Below are 14722 nucleotides of genomic sequence, written 5' to 3'. Positions count from 1 at the left end.
GAAGACAGCATTCAACAAAATGGCAACAATATTATGGCAGTCGATCAAATCCTAGCAATTACATATGGTCCTCAGTAATAAGGCTATATGACATAAATAATAATTCGTGTTTATATATTGTGCGACTCTTTGACTAATCGAAAATCTTAAGTGTGATGACAGCTTCATATTAGGATCAGTTGTCGATTTCACAACTTCTTAGGTGTAATATTAGACCCAAGTTATGATGTCACAATACTTTGATTTTTTATGACATTATACAGTGGCGAATCCTAGGGGCCGGAGGCCTGCCCCCCCCCCTCAGAAAATTGCAATTTTTAAAAACTGTTTCAAAATACCTTCAGAATGTAGGATTTGAAGTTTCATATTTCAAAATTTTCTTGGGGGGGGGGGGGCATGCCCTGAAACCCCCCTAGCAAATTCGGATCACTTCGTGATCCTCACCAGTGATCCTGTCAAGAAATATTTTTGGTTCCCCTTACCTAAAACTCTGGATCCGCCACTGTCATACTTTACGACTAATTTACACTGATAATTTCGTGAAAAGGACTGCTGAAGTGCTCAACAGTCCCGGAAAGATTGCGCCTAAATTAAAACATGTTTGTCTGCCCTTTCCTGACTCATTGAGTCATATTGTTCACTGTGTATCAGTGGCCGTTCATGTCAAAATAGGGATATTTCTATCGGCTTACTTTTCAAAAGTATCGGCTTATTGTCAAAAGTATCGGCATACTTATCAAAAGTATCGGCATACTTTTCAAAAGTAAGCCGATACAAAAACTTTATTCATAGTGAAAAAAGTAACGGCATACTTATCAAAAGTATCGGCTTACTTTTCAAAAGTATGCCGATACTTTTGACAGAGTTTACAGAGATGTGTAGCCAATCAAATCGATCGTATCAAAGGTGTGAACCCATAATTAAACGCGCGCTTTCTTCTACGCGAGAGTTAAGATTAAAATTACAAGCAGTCCATTACCTATGGACTTTTAATTTTTCGTTCCACAAACCCCCTGGTCATATACTTTGGTTTTATTTTTTTTCTGTCCATATCAATAACGCGCATCTACAGTTTATTTTTTTCTTTCCCAAAACGACCCCCTATCAACCTTTGGCGTATTTTTTTTTATTTCCAAATTTCTCACTTGGTTTACTGCACCTGGTCTTGCTTTTCCTCGTACGTTAAACATTTATTTTTCTTTAACTTTTTATGATTTTTGTATATTTTGTATTATCACTTAGTTCGTTATAGTTTCATTAGTATACATATTTTTTTCTTTCTTTATTTTGTTAGGTTATCAATTTCAATCTTCTAAATTATATAATATATTTAAACTATAAATTACAATATTAAAGCGGGATAAAGGGTCGACCATACAGAGTCACTGGGGTATATACAGGTCTTTAAACTCCTATCGTCGTCATCTCTGCTACTTGAATTTGAACGAAAGCCTCAAATAGATCATTTGTGTTGGTTTTCAGAGAAAGAAGAAATTTGCGGTGACTATGTTAAGCCTTTTGGATAAGAATATAAACAGGATAATAGATTAAATAAAGGAGACAACATTTTATACCATTATGGTTAATTGAATTAATGCAATACATCATACATGTAGGCACCAATTATTATAGCCCTTATTGCTACTAATAAAATGAGTTAATTATTACATGTCAGCCTAACTTGACTGATTCATAATTATACAATTAATTGTTTATTGTTTGCTATTGCTTCTTTAATTTGATATTTTTAATTATTTATAGCTGAATTTTTAACTGTCACATGCCCAAAGTGGGCAAGCGATTTTATGTACAATATATAGAGAGATTGTTTATTTAATAAAAGGAAACGCTACTAATTTTAAAGTCTTCACTAAGCATCATTGACCTCCTGATGGGACAGACATAGTTTATAGGCAGATCCCTGGCGTTCAAGCTATCGCGTGGTTTAGGTGAGAAAATGCTCAGATGTAACGGAACATTGGATTGGTTAATATCTAAAACAAAATGTAAGCCGTTACTTTTGAAAAGTATGCCGATACTTTTTTCACTATGCATAACGTTTTTGTATCGACTTACTTTTGAAAAGTATGCCGATACTTTTAACAAGTAAGTCGATACTTTTGAAAAGTAAGCCGGTACTTGTTAAAAGTAAGCCGATAGAAATATCCCTATTTTGACATGAACGGCCACTGATAACTGTGGACAGGTACAGGTACTTAGGTAAGTACATGTAGGGAAGTGATTTTATTTTATCAGAATACTGAATTTGGTTTCCTTTTTTTAAATCAGCTTTGGTATTTAATAACCTTTCAAATAATTTTTATACTGGAAAAAGAAAATAATTTTTTGGGGTTACAACCATATTTTTATCGGAAAGGATAAATGACCTGATAAGATGTTTTTTTTTTGTAGCAAATGCATCATTTGACCAGAGGGTGGTTGAAATAAAACATATCAAAAGAAGAGTTATAAAACTTGTATCACAAAATATATCATTGCCAAAGCCCAGCTTACATTACCACCGTTCCAAGCAGGGACTTTATACATACACTCCTTGTACCAAGTATAGAAAAGGTTTGTAGTACAGCCAGACTTTGGTACATTTTTTATTAAATTTAATTCTGTTATCAACAGCCATTGCCTGGCTGTAGCTAGAGGCATTATCTATATTTCCGGAAAAATCACTGTCTCTTGGGCGCTCAACGTATCATTATAATGCCTATGGAAAGCAGTGATATTACTGGTCTATGTATTCATGCAAGATTTAAGATGCCTCATATAATATCAGATATCGTATGAAATATCTTCATAAACATATACTATATAAGATAGTACGTGAACAGCATATCGATATTTGTAATATTGATATGATTGTTATATTCCAATAAATTAATTTGAGATAAATACTGTATTCTGATTGGTTAAAATAATTTTAATTTTGTTATATCTCAATATTGGGTAAAAATAATATTGACACGCCCCTATTCAGTTAAATTCAGAGCTACTTTTCTCATGTTTAAAAATAAAAAATATGTTTTAAAATTAATTTATAAGAATTGGCTATGATAAAAATTTTGGCTATTGAAAAATAACAAATTTTCCATGTGCATAGTGTGTTTATTGCACTTCGCGCAATAAACAATATGCACATGGAAAATTTATGTTACTTTTCAGTAGACAAAATTTTTTTTTATTTCCAATTCTTAACTATTTTGTTTGCCATTTTTAGAAAATTATCCGGGAGAGTTATTCCCTGCAGGGATGTGCATTTTTATTAGTCGATCCTTTTTCGAAGTTTTTTTTTATTTTGTAGACATATTTGGTACTAATTATCTAAGAATGCAACCATTTAATGGCTAGGATGAAATATTCCAACACGTCTTTTTAAGTTACCATAGCACCCCAGCAATGCTTGAGGTTGTCTGGCAAGCTATTTTCTGCCTTGGTGCCGTTAGGGTATGGAGTAACGGAATTCCAACCTCTTGCATTGTAGTCTTGGTTAGTTTAATAGGTCCGGTCTTTGTGCCTACTATTGTTTTTAATATAAATTACTAAGACAATAATAGATTCTGCCGTCTTATTTTTTTCTTATAGCCTGTTCTTCCCTTCCTTCTTATGTCTGCTTAATTTCAATCCTGCGTTTTCATTTTACATTTCATTTGCTTTGAAAGAGTAATCAAAGGAACCAAATTCTAGAGGAAATCAAAAGAATGTATTCCAGGGACAAAGTCCAGACATGGAAAACAGACAAACACAACAAAGAACATGAAATAAGCAAAATAATACATGTACATACAAAGTAATAAAAGTAAATAAGCAACTCGGTCTCCACTAAAAACTGGGAGCATGGACCATATGCACCGGTAGGGTAAACGTCCTCTGCTTTTCTAGAAACACCCGTATCCAAAGTGGACAAAAATCAATATTTTGAAATATTAGAAAATGAATTTTTAATATTACAAAATCATTTTTTAATATAAGAAAAGATATTTTAATATTAGAAATTCATTTTGTAATATTAAAAATTCATTTTCTAATATTACAAATTCCTGATTTAGTAATATTATAAAACATCACACATTTTGCAATATTACAAACTGAATATGTAATATTAGAAAATGAATTTGTAATATTAGATAATGAATTTGTAATATTAGAAAATCACTTTGCAATATTGCAAAATCAGTCATTTGATATCACAAAATGATTTTGTAATATTAAAAAATCGTTTGAAAAATATTAAAAAATAATTTCCCGCAAAGAAAATAGGTTAAGTCCACGAAGATCGGACAGAAAAGTAGTCGAACTATAAATAACCATTTTCTCTACTTTCACTTTCGTTTTGCACTCATCAAACCAACCTTTTCAGTGGAACATTTTTATGTTATTAACTTAGATTTTCTTTTAAAAAAAGTTTTTCATCTTATAGTGTGATGTTTGCTCTATTTACTATAATATTATTTCTCTGTTTGATATGCAATGCGATACTGGTACCTTGATCAGTTTAACCTTGTGACGTTCACAAGTAAGAGTTAGTATATATGTCGGGATCAAGGAAGTAATTTGCAGCTATTGCGGTATTCTTTGCTAGGTAAGATATTTTGTTTTCAATATCGCTTAATGTTTATTGCCACGGTGCTTACATGTACTTAAACAGTACTCTTCTTGACTGATATGGTCAACGGGTACCTATAAAATAAAAATAAAATTATTAAAGGGGCAGCTTACCAACACCATAGCTGCCTTTCACCAGCAATACACAGCAAGAGGCCATGTTTTAACTTGTACATAATTTGGTTTTAAAGTTGTAAATACGAAGCTTTTAGCTGTGTCCCGGGTGCTACATTGAATTTACACTCTAAATGAGAAGAAAAAGAAGAAGATTCTGAAGAAGACATGCACTCTGCTATGAACATGAATATAAGTAGTACAGACATACATATTGTAACGGTTTCGCCCTTTCTACCGAGTGGCATACACGTATAGAAATACAAAGGACTCGACCGAAACGTTTAGAAATTGCGTGGGTCTTTGTATCGGTATTAGGTTGAAATAATTATAATAAAGTCAGGATTCAAAATGGTATCATAAATTTATATATATCATATTCAATTTTTTATAACATTGGCAAAAATAAATTTTCAACATGGGTCAAATAAGAGTAATCAAGGGAATCGAGGTTATAGCGGTAATCAAAAGAATGTAATCCAGGGACAAAGACCAGACATGGAAAACAGGCATACACAACAAAGAACAAAAAGTAACTAAAATCATACATACAAAGTAACAAAAGTAAATGAGCAACTCGGACTCCACTAAAAACTGTTAGCATGGCCCAGGTGCAGCGGTAGGGTAAGCGTCCTCCAAATAACAGAAATCTTACAGCCTTTCCATGGTTGGGTAAAGTCGTTGGTTGACATCAAATAAGGTTGACTTTGAAGGTTGACATTTAATAAGATTGACTTTGAAGGTTGACATCGCCGGTTGACTTATTCTTATTATCATTATTTGGCAAATCAAGGTTGATCATTCAACCCTTAAACTTTATTAAAGATGTAAATTCAGCAAAACATTAAACTATGCCTCTTAATTCCTCAAAGGATATTAATTCATATTCAACCTATCTAGGGTAATGGCGTCTTAGTGACACGTAAACAAATCTATCGGAACTTCCAGATGAAAGTTGACTCAACCAGCCAGATGGTTAATTTTCATATACATACATTAACCGTACCAGGCTCAACTCTGAACATAATCTTGGCTCTGACATGGTAGCACATTTTATAGACATTCCATTCGATGTCACATTGTAAACAAATCCCGATTTCCGACATGTGCATAAACAAATTATTAGATTATTAAAATCGACCTGCTTCTTAGCAAGTAACTTTTATTTGACCACTTGGTCGTTACAATATACATACGTTAAACTTGGTTAATCCTTTTTGAATTTTTATCGCTGTATACATCTTAAGATTTATTTCAAGTACATATATGTGCATATTATTACAATTCACGTACATTTATTTTCTCCGTTCCGTTTCGTTTTGCATTTTAGTTTCGTTTCGCTCTTTACAGTTTCGTTTCGCAATTCATTGATTTCGTTTTGCAATTGATGGATTTCGTTTCAATTCGTTTCGTTTCGATTTCGTTTCGCATTTTATAGGTATCCACGTTCAACACATTTTAAGTTGAAGGTAAAACATTTATATGATTATTTTTGGGGGGAGGGGGAGGGTCAAAATTGCGAAAATCGTTCAGTTTTCGTCAAAACTTGCTAATTATGGTTAAAAACGATGAATTTTCGATTAAAAAGAAAAAAACAAACAAACAAAAAATAACCAATAAATGAAAAAAAAATACTGGACCCAAGTGCCTATGGACGTGTCAAGTAACATAATGACCTTCAGTTGACCAGAACCATATTGAGTAGGTCATGAATGTGCTACTAATGAAGGTAAGGGAGAAATACATGTACATTTGTATTAAGCACAAGCTATTTTCTTCTAGCGGGTGTGGATGGGGGTGGGGGCTGGGATTTTATGTTGAGTCAAAAAGTCAGAAATTTGTTTAAAACTAGCGCGAAAATTATTTCTTTTTTTTCAGTAGCCGTTTATTTGAAAATCGGTATCGTGAAGTAATAGGGTAAAAATGATTCATTTTTTTCTGTCCATGGCTGAGTTTATGTAAAAAATTGTTGCTTTTATTTGGAATAATTTATTTTTTTTAAATAAAAAAAATCCCAGGCCACCCATCAGTATAAAAATTGCCTCATGTGATTGTATTATAGAAAGCAGTAATAATCGAAAGTTCGCTATTTAATTCATTGGGATAATTCACAATCTGAAATAAACTGGATAATTTCTTTCTCGGACTTACTCCCGCGAAAAACGCCTCAACACAATCCGACAAACACAAAATTTAAACTTCATGTTGAAAATAACAATAAACAATAAATCATTGAAAAATATACATAATAAATAGCAAAGTTACATGTCATGAAATGCTAGTGACCAAGTTACAATTAACTACGCATGTTATTTCCAAGTGTGCACTGATTTAGGTTATTTCTTCATAGACAGAAAAATATAACAGTCATTCCATAAATAGAACACTTCCTATAGACTTTTTAATTATGAAAATCTCTTAGATACATAAGTTATATCAGGTTTATTCCGTTATGATCAAATATTACAGTCAGATTTCCAGAGGAATTCATATTCTGTATTTATTTCCTCTATTGGAAAGTATGGAGGAACTTCTATTCCGTAACTAACTCATGATTATATCTAATGTTTCTCACACTTTCCAATTGTCCTATTAATATTAGTTGATGTTTTTAAAACAATTAAGCACTTCTCCATCTAAGAATCAGGCAAAATGTGTATAAGGTGTTGCACATGAAGAAAAAATATACAGAGATTTTATTGCATTATCCAAATATTTATACATAACCTCATAACCTCAAGAAATAACTGTCAGAGTGCTTGTAAAGTTTGCCTTTTTAAGATATTGATGGGTTAAATTTAGTTGAAATGCACTATTGAAAAATGGCGGAAAAATTTTCCCGAACTTTTTCCTTACATAAGCAGTCAAAAAATATTTACGTCCCAATGCTTCAGGATAAATTTAAATAGCTTTTCAGTTGTTTTCTAGATGTATTTGAATTTGTTTGTGACAAAAGAGACCAAATTGAGAAAAATGATGTGCCACTCATTTCCTGATTCTTACATAGAATGGTACTTAATACGTTTCACATTAATGCTAGATTTATTTTTTCGTATTGGATAACAGTAGGTCAGTTAAATAATTTTCTTTATGATTCGTTTTATGCTAATTGAAATTTTATGCTTAGAATGCGATTTGCAACGTTTTAGTTGCATATGGCGTCACAGCTGCCTCTTTTGTGTGGACCCTGCAGTAGGGACGATGAAGAATCACATGGATCTAAATGGTGTACGGACTGCAACGAAGGTCTGTGTCTAAACTGTTCAAAACATCATCGAAAGTCTCTTGCTAGTAGTGAACATCACATGATAGATATAGACGAGGTGTCTGACGTTTTCCCAATTTTGCAAGAGCTACCCAAAACATGTCCGGACCATGATCATCAACCTCTGTCGTTTTTTTGTACGGCTCATGATGTCATATGTTGTCCATTATGTATACCATATTCCCACTCAAACTGCTTGAAAGTTATTTCGATCCAAGATGCATCAAAGAATGTGCACAAAAGTGCAGCATTGTCACACCTCCGAGAACAGATCTCCGAAACGAACATAAGTATCAACCATCTCATAGAAGAAACGGAAAAGAATAAAAACAAAATCGACAGACAAACGGAGGATATTTTAAAGGAAATTTCTGACTTACGGAAAAAGTTAAATGATCGCCTTGATTTTGTCGAAGCAAAGTCGAGGTTCGAACTAAAATCTAGCTCCATTGCCATTAAGGAGGATGCCAACACTATATCTAGACGCCTATTTAAGCAACTTGAAGAAAACCAAACTATGGAACAATGCTTATTTAGAGTGGTGGAAAAAGGTTCAGAGATCCAATTGTTTCGAACAATAAAAAGGCAAGAAACAAAACAAAATAAAATAGAAAAAATGCATTCTGAAATCGAAAAGGATTTTTCTGTAAAGTCTCTCAGGAGCGCACCCAATAATGCAGTAATTAATTCCCTTGAACATTTGAGAAGTATATGTGATATTAGAATTGAAATAGAAGAAAACGAATTAATCAATAGAAATTCTAAATCGCAAGTCCAATATTTAAATGTTGGTCCTCCAATACTTACAAAAAAACAAGTGATTCAATCGGAGAGTGTAGAAAGGGGGATTGAGTTCGTTCGTTGTTGCTTTTTGAGTAACAACAGATTCCTGTTTACATGTTATACGGATTGCATTGTAATATGTGATCATTCTTTCAAAATTCGTGGAAAAGTAAGATTGCCAACTGTAGGTAGTAAAAGACTTAAGTATGCACACACTGTTTCAGAATCAATAGTCGCCATAACATACGGTAATGCTTTATGTCTTGTCGATACCAACACATACTCTGTTCTTAGATCTGTGGAACTCGGTCTTATGTCTGTCTGCGATGGTGTTGACAAATTCAAAGACGACATTTTAGTATGCGTGAATAAAAGGTTGACAGTAATCAATCAAGACCTGAAAAATGTAAGAACAATATCTCATGCAGGAACTGCAACTGTTGTGGAATGTTATCAAGATAAAATATTTTACACCGGTTTTGAAGGCAAAATGTTGTGGTGCATATTGTCTGATGGAAATCCAATTTTTCAAATTGAACTGAATGCCTTTTTACAACCGACTAGCATTTGTATTGACAAGTTCTCGCGAATATACATCGTATCTGTAGTTCAAAATTCAGTGAAGTGCATTTTAGCCGATGGTAAACAACAGTTTGACTTACTGATCGGGGAGTTGACTACTCTTACCAGTATTACCATACATGACGGTATCATGATGATAGTGGACGGTAAACGAAAGAAAATACGTCTTTACTCAATTCAAGAACAACCACGTGATGTGTAAATTATAAGAACTTTTATTAAATAAACACAAAACTTGATATTTTTTTTCTGTGACAACGTCATATGTTTACGGAGATTACCTCACAAAGTTAGCGACTGTTCATTAAGTAGACGCGGGATAATGCAGTATAAAATAGATTACTAACTACCCCCCTGTTGAAAATTAAAGAGTTCCAAACAAAACACATTCCCAAGTGACGAAACCCAGCCATGGTTTAGAAACAATTCCCTCTTTGGTCTATGGCTAAAGACAATAGACAATACTTATTTGCACTAACAAATAGAAATGGATATTAACATGAATACAACAATACAATACTAAAGACCAGTAAAATAAGTAACTTCATAATATGACAATAGTATTTATATATGATAGAAATAGACAATAAAAAATGTAATATGAACATATGTTCAATTTCAAATAGATCTGAGATTCCAACATTCGTTCAGGAATTTAAGTGTTAATTTTATCATATTAGTAGAATTGCTATAATCAAGCATGTGGGATAAGTCTTTTGATATAAAGTGGCGTTTTGATTAAGAAAATTAGCATTTTCCTTTTATTTATTCTCGATATTTCGTTGCGATGCAAAATGAGTGCTCATCGAAAAGAAAGGTTGTTCTTGTCACCACTATTACATGACAGAAAAAAGGAATTATTCCTGTCAATATTCTGGTATCTACACATTTTTCATAGCCAAAGCATGTGCACTTATTTGAAATGTACTAAAATGTATCTTTCTTTCCTACGCATGGGCATTACTTGACTTAAGGTCAAAAGACAAAGTCTCAAATAGCGGTGATAAGAGATATAATTAGTCACATATTAAAACAATTCTAAATGATTGGCCCACTTGTGATTCTCTATACAACCAAAGTATCGGAACAACTCGGCCATGTCCGCTACTAAAAACAAATTCATATAATTTATTTGAGATGAACTGTGCACGTAGGACACACTGGAAAATAACTAAGTAGTGTGAACCACATAAATCAGGATATTTCTTCATAGGCCGAAAAAAATACATTCATTGAAGAATTTTATTTTCATATGTGTACTGTCAACAACATATTTTTGTGAGAGACTAAAATGTGAAATGAAGTATTCATGAAATAAGTTGATATGTAATATAATTGGGATATAAACTGTTTAGCTTAGCGAAAGAATTCTATGAACCATACATTTTAAGTTGACTTACTAATTATTAATGTCTTGTGAGCTGCAAACATGTGCTTATCAGTGGCAGATTCATGTGAAGGGCGGGTTCCAGTAAAAATGAAGGCATCGGGCTAGTATTTGACTAGGTTTACCCCAGGATGCACAAAATCAAGACAACTTTCGCACAAAAGTGGGTTAAAAAAAAACAGAATACCTCTTTTGGATTCTTTTCAAATGCTTGTTATGAAATACCATTGTAATCGTTCATGGCGTGAAAGTGGGTGCAACTTGTCATAATGTAATCCGACCTTTTTTTTTGGTGAATCCATTACATCTACGAGATTATTCACAGGATTTTATTGTTAATTTGATAGTACTATACATTAGAAATGCACCTTACCCTTTAGGCCAGTAACCCCCCCAACCCCAAGCAACACCTTCTGAAATTTCTGGATTCGGCACCGTAACTCATTGGCTCGTGTTTTTTCCTATGTGTTTTTTTCTTTTGGCTAATGGTGTTTGGCAAAATTTTCTCCAGATGATCGTTTAATGCTGGAAAGCTGTAAAACAATTTAGGTCAATATTCCTTCCAGATACAGAAAGCTTGAAAAGTTACTTTTATGGATACATGCATTTGCATTATAAAAAACATGTAATGTCTTCAATGTAATATAGCATGTGTTATTTGTTAAAAGCATTCTTGTCGATAAAATATTTGTCGTTACTGTTTAGATACTTTTATTTTAAATTGACCAAGAGGTTATCTAGTCTTTGCTACATTACATCAATCCACCAAAACATATATAAGTGACTGCTTTGATTTATAAACAATATCTAAAAAGAACAACGATCGATAAATTTCTATCCGATCACAAAAAAATTGCGGTCATATAATGATATGGCGCTGTCATCAGTGTCGTTTATATGGGGCCTTCGTCATCATCATCAGTACACTTGGTTATTTTGCAATAACTTGAATATTAGTTGGTTAATCATAAAATTTTACAACATGGTTCCAAACCACAAACGAACGGTTGATTTCGATTTTGGAGATTATGGCCCAACTGTTTGGGGCTAAAATCAAGAATTCCATTGAATATAATTATATAGCTCTGGTAAAGTTGGCCAGACTGCAGTATGTTTGGGAATAACTATAGGATATTAAAGGCCTGATACAAGCATTTCTTTGATGTCTGGATGATAACTTGGGTTAAAGGGAGTGGACCATTTTGCAATTGTACCGTAAGGTGTCATTCGAGTAACGGAAAGCTGGGATTGATTTTGGGGGTTATAACTTGGATGATTTAGGAGTTAGGGGAAAAAAGGCCGATTAGAAACATTCCTTTAATATGCCAATAACTTCACTATACATGAATGTGAATAGACGGATATCTTTGCATGTGTACCTCATGGTGGTATACGACATAATGCAACTGTCCTTGAACCAACAATATGATGGATCGATGACCGTTGACTGATTGATCGATGGCTGATCGATGACCGATAACCGATCTGATCGCAGTTTTGTTATGTAAAATGACGTAAGATGTGTTTGAAATAAAATAAATGTAAAATAAAAGTATAAATTGATATTTAAATCTATTACATTATGTAAATATGTGTAAAATTGACAAAGAAAACAATAAAAATCGTAAAATAAAGTGACCGCTCTGTGGTCACGTGATGCGACCACCAGTTTAATGGATCGGTTTGACGGGTCGATGACCGGAAACTGATCGGTGATCGATGACCGATCGCAATTTTTGTTGCACGGATTGGTTCAGGTACTGTAGGATTGAATTCGGGGTTGTGACTTGAACCATTTAGGTACAAAAGGCCACATTGATTCTGCTCAAATTCTTATCTTGTATCAAATAATTAATCTTAATTAAACGTCAGAGCTGTATCAAGTTTGAATGATGTGTCCATAATTTACCAACTGTTCAATGTTCAACCTCTGCCGTCGTATCAAGCTGTGTCGCGGCGAAGCATTTTATTAGAATCAGACATGATCAAAAGTGTCATTGATTTGCGAAAAATAAACCAATCACATTTTCTAGAGGCGCAACATGGCTGATATGGCGCTTTTTTTTGTAGAAATGCAACTTTTGGGGTTCGAATTGAACGCATACCAACAGTAGTTATGTGAGAGTAATCAGGGGGACCAAGATACGAGCGGAAATCAAAAGAATACAATTCAAGGATAAAGACTCTAGACAAGGAAAGTAGACACATACAAAAAAAAGAACATGAAATAACCAAAACAACACGTACAAAGATACAAAAGTGATAAAATGAGCAACCCGGACTCCACTAAAAATTGGGAATGTTAATTGGGTGTACCGGTAGGGTAAGCGTCCTATGTTTTTCTAGAAACTTTTCACTAAATATTCTCCATATATAGTCATTGTAGTCAAATGACTTTGCAGTCGTATCAAATAAATGTTTTGTAGTAGGAGACACACCTAGGTGCATTCTTTTTGTTGAAATTTGATAATTATGCTGATTGCATTTGTCGTATATTACATTATATATAATTTTGACTTTCGTTTTACTTTTTCAAAGGACTGATCGTATCTTCAAATTTAAGTGTTATTACGGGATGACAGTCAATAATGACGTATTTAATATAATTGTCTAATAATAGTATCGCAAATTTGACAGTTCTAACATCGTTGGGATTTTTTCAGACCCTGCTATGCTTACGTTATTTTCCCTGTATCAATTTGGTCCGATGGAGCAGTATAGCAAATAGAGTCGTCACATTCTTAGACGTATGTAAAATATTGATTTGTTGTGGCATGTATCGTTAATTTGATCCTTTATCCTACATTACAACACCTAGATGAGCTGTCCCGTACTACCATTCATCGTGTACTAAGTTACAACCCTAGATTTATCCTACGAGGAGGAATGACCCGGCCAGCGAAAGCTATATTTTTATAAAGCCTAGCTGTCCTAGTGATTTAGGGCGTTGGACTTTGTGCAGACGTACGGTGGTGCCATAGATCTCACAGTACGAGTTCCAGTACCGCAGAGGGAATGACCAAAAATTTGCTTTGCAAAGGACTAGGTAGGATAGCCTTTGGGGGTAATGAATTACTGTTAGTTTAAAGGCTAATAAAAAGTAAATGACAATTTTGCATAAGTTGTGTCGATGAAAACAACTTAGCAACGGAATGTTTTTTCATAGCAACCAGCAATTTACCCTTTGTTTTGTGGTATAAAAGACACAACCTTACGTAACATTCCACTTTTGGAATCTTTAGTATGTTTTGTGAGTGTTAATCTGTGAAATTTTAAAACCATAGATATAAAAATTGTGTCTTAATGTGAGCGATTCGGACTCCTCTAGTGTTATATTGATTCCTAAAACCCTATAATGTTTCTCCACCAAAAAATGTCTTTTTTCCTTGTCTGAAATCGAAATGCATCTATAAAGAGTTGTTTCTATAAAATAGCACAGAATACATTGCATTTAATCTGTTTCTTTTTTTTTGGATTTGTCTTTTCGGCTATACGCGTAATGATAAATCCAGAAACATCCAAATTCCCCGCCAAATTTTCATTGCCGCATCAGCTACAATAATTCCGTTACTTTACTTTTTTTCTTTTCCTTGCTTATTGTTTTTCGTACTTTTCAATTTATTTCTGTCATTTACTCGAAATAGTGGCTATGAATTATCATTAATGATAATATAATTAAATTAAAACATCCTTACCATTTGTTTACTACATTTACCCTGTTTCGGGTAGAGTGCATTTTATTTAGGTAATAAGTAGCACTCCAACTAAGAATCATGCAAAATGTGATTCATGGTTGTAAAGTCTACATATTTTTATTTTTGATATTTTGTTTGAAGTATTAAAGTAAACAGAAACTAATATGTTTTTTTCATAGAAACCTTGCTCATAGGATATAAAAATTATATAGAATGTACTGTAAAATTAAAAAAATAAGGGTGATAACTCTGTAAATGACACTAAAATACAATAGAAGCTAT

The 14722-nt window shown here is 33.2% G+C and overlaps 1 protein-coding gene across 2 annotated transcripts; it reads left to right on the top strand.

The window, feature by feature from the left end:
- The first annotated feature begins 4221 nt into the window (after positions 1-4221).
- LOC148606979 (uncharacterized) lies at positions 4222-9597 on the top strand. Of its 2 annotated transcripts, none has more exons than XM_088544642.1 (2): positions 4222-4591; positions 7878-9597. In XM_088544642.1, exon 2 carries the CDS (start codon positions 7884-7886, stop codon positions 9558-9560), a length of 1677 nt encoding a protein of 558 aa, XP_088400768.1. In that variant the 5' UTR covers positions 4222-4591; positions 7878-7883; the 3' UTR covers positions 9561-9597. The 2 variants fall into 2 exon arrangements, with proteins under 2 accessions (XP_088400768.1, XP_088400767.1); XM_088544641.1 differs by having other exon boundaries at positions 4223-4591; positions 7856-9597.
- Positions 9598-14722: the final 5125 nt, after the last annotated feature.

Source organism: Perna viridis, chromosome 9 (genome assembly GCF_037379345.1).
Source record: "Perna viridis isolate PV_CMFRI_1.1 ecotype Kerala chromosome 9, ASM3737934v1, whole genome shotgun sequence".
Taxonomy (NCBI): domain Eukaryota; kingdom Metazoa; phylum Mollusca; class Bivalvia; order Mytilida; family Mytilidae; genus Perna; species Perna viridis.
Note: the sequence above shows the minus strand (reverse complement) of the source record. Positions and strands in the feature narration are given on the sequence as shown.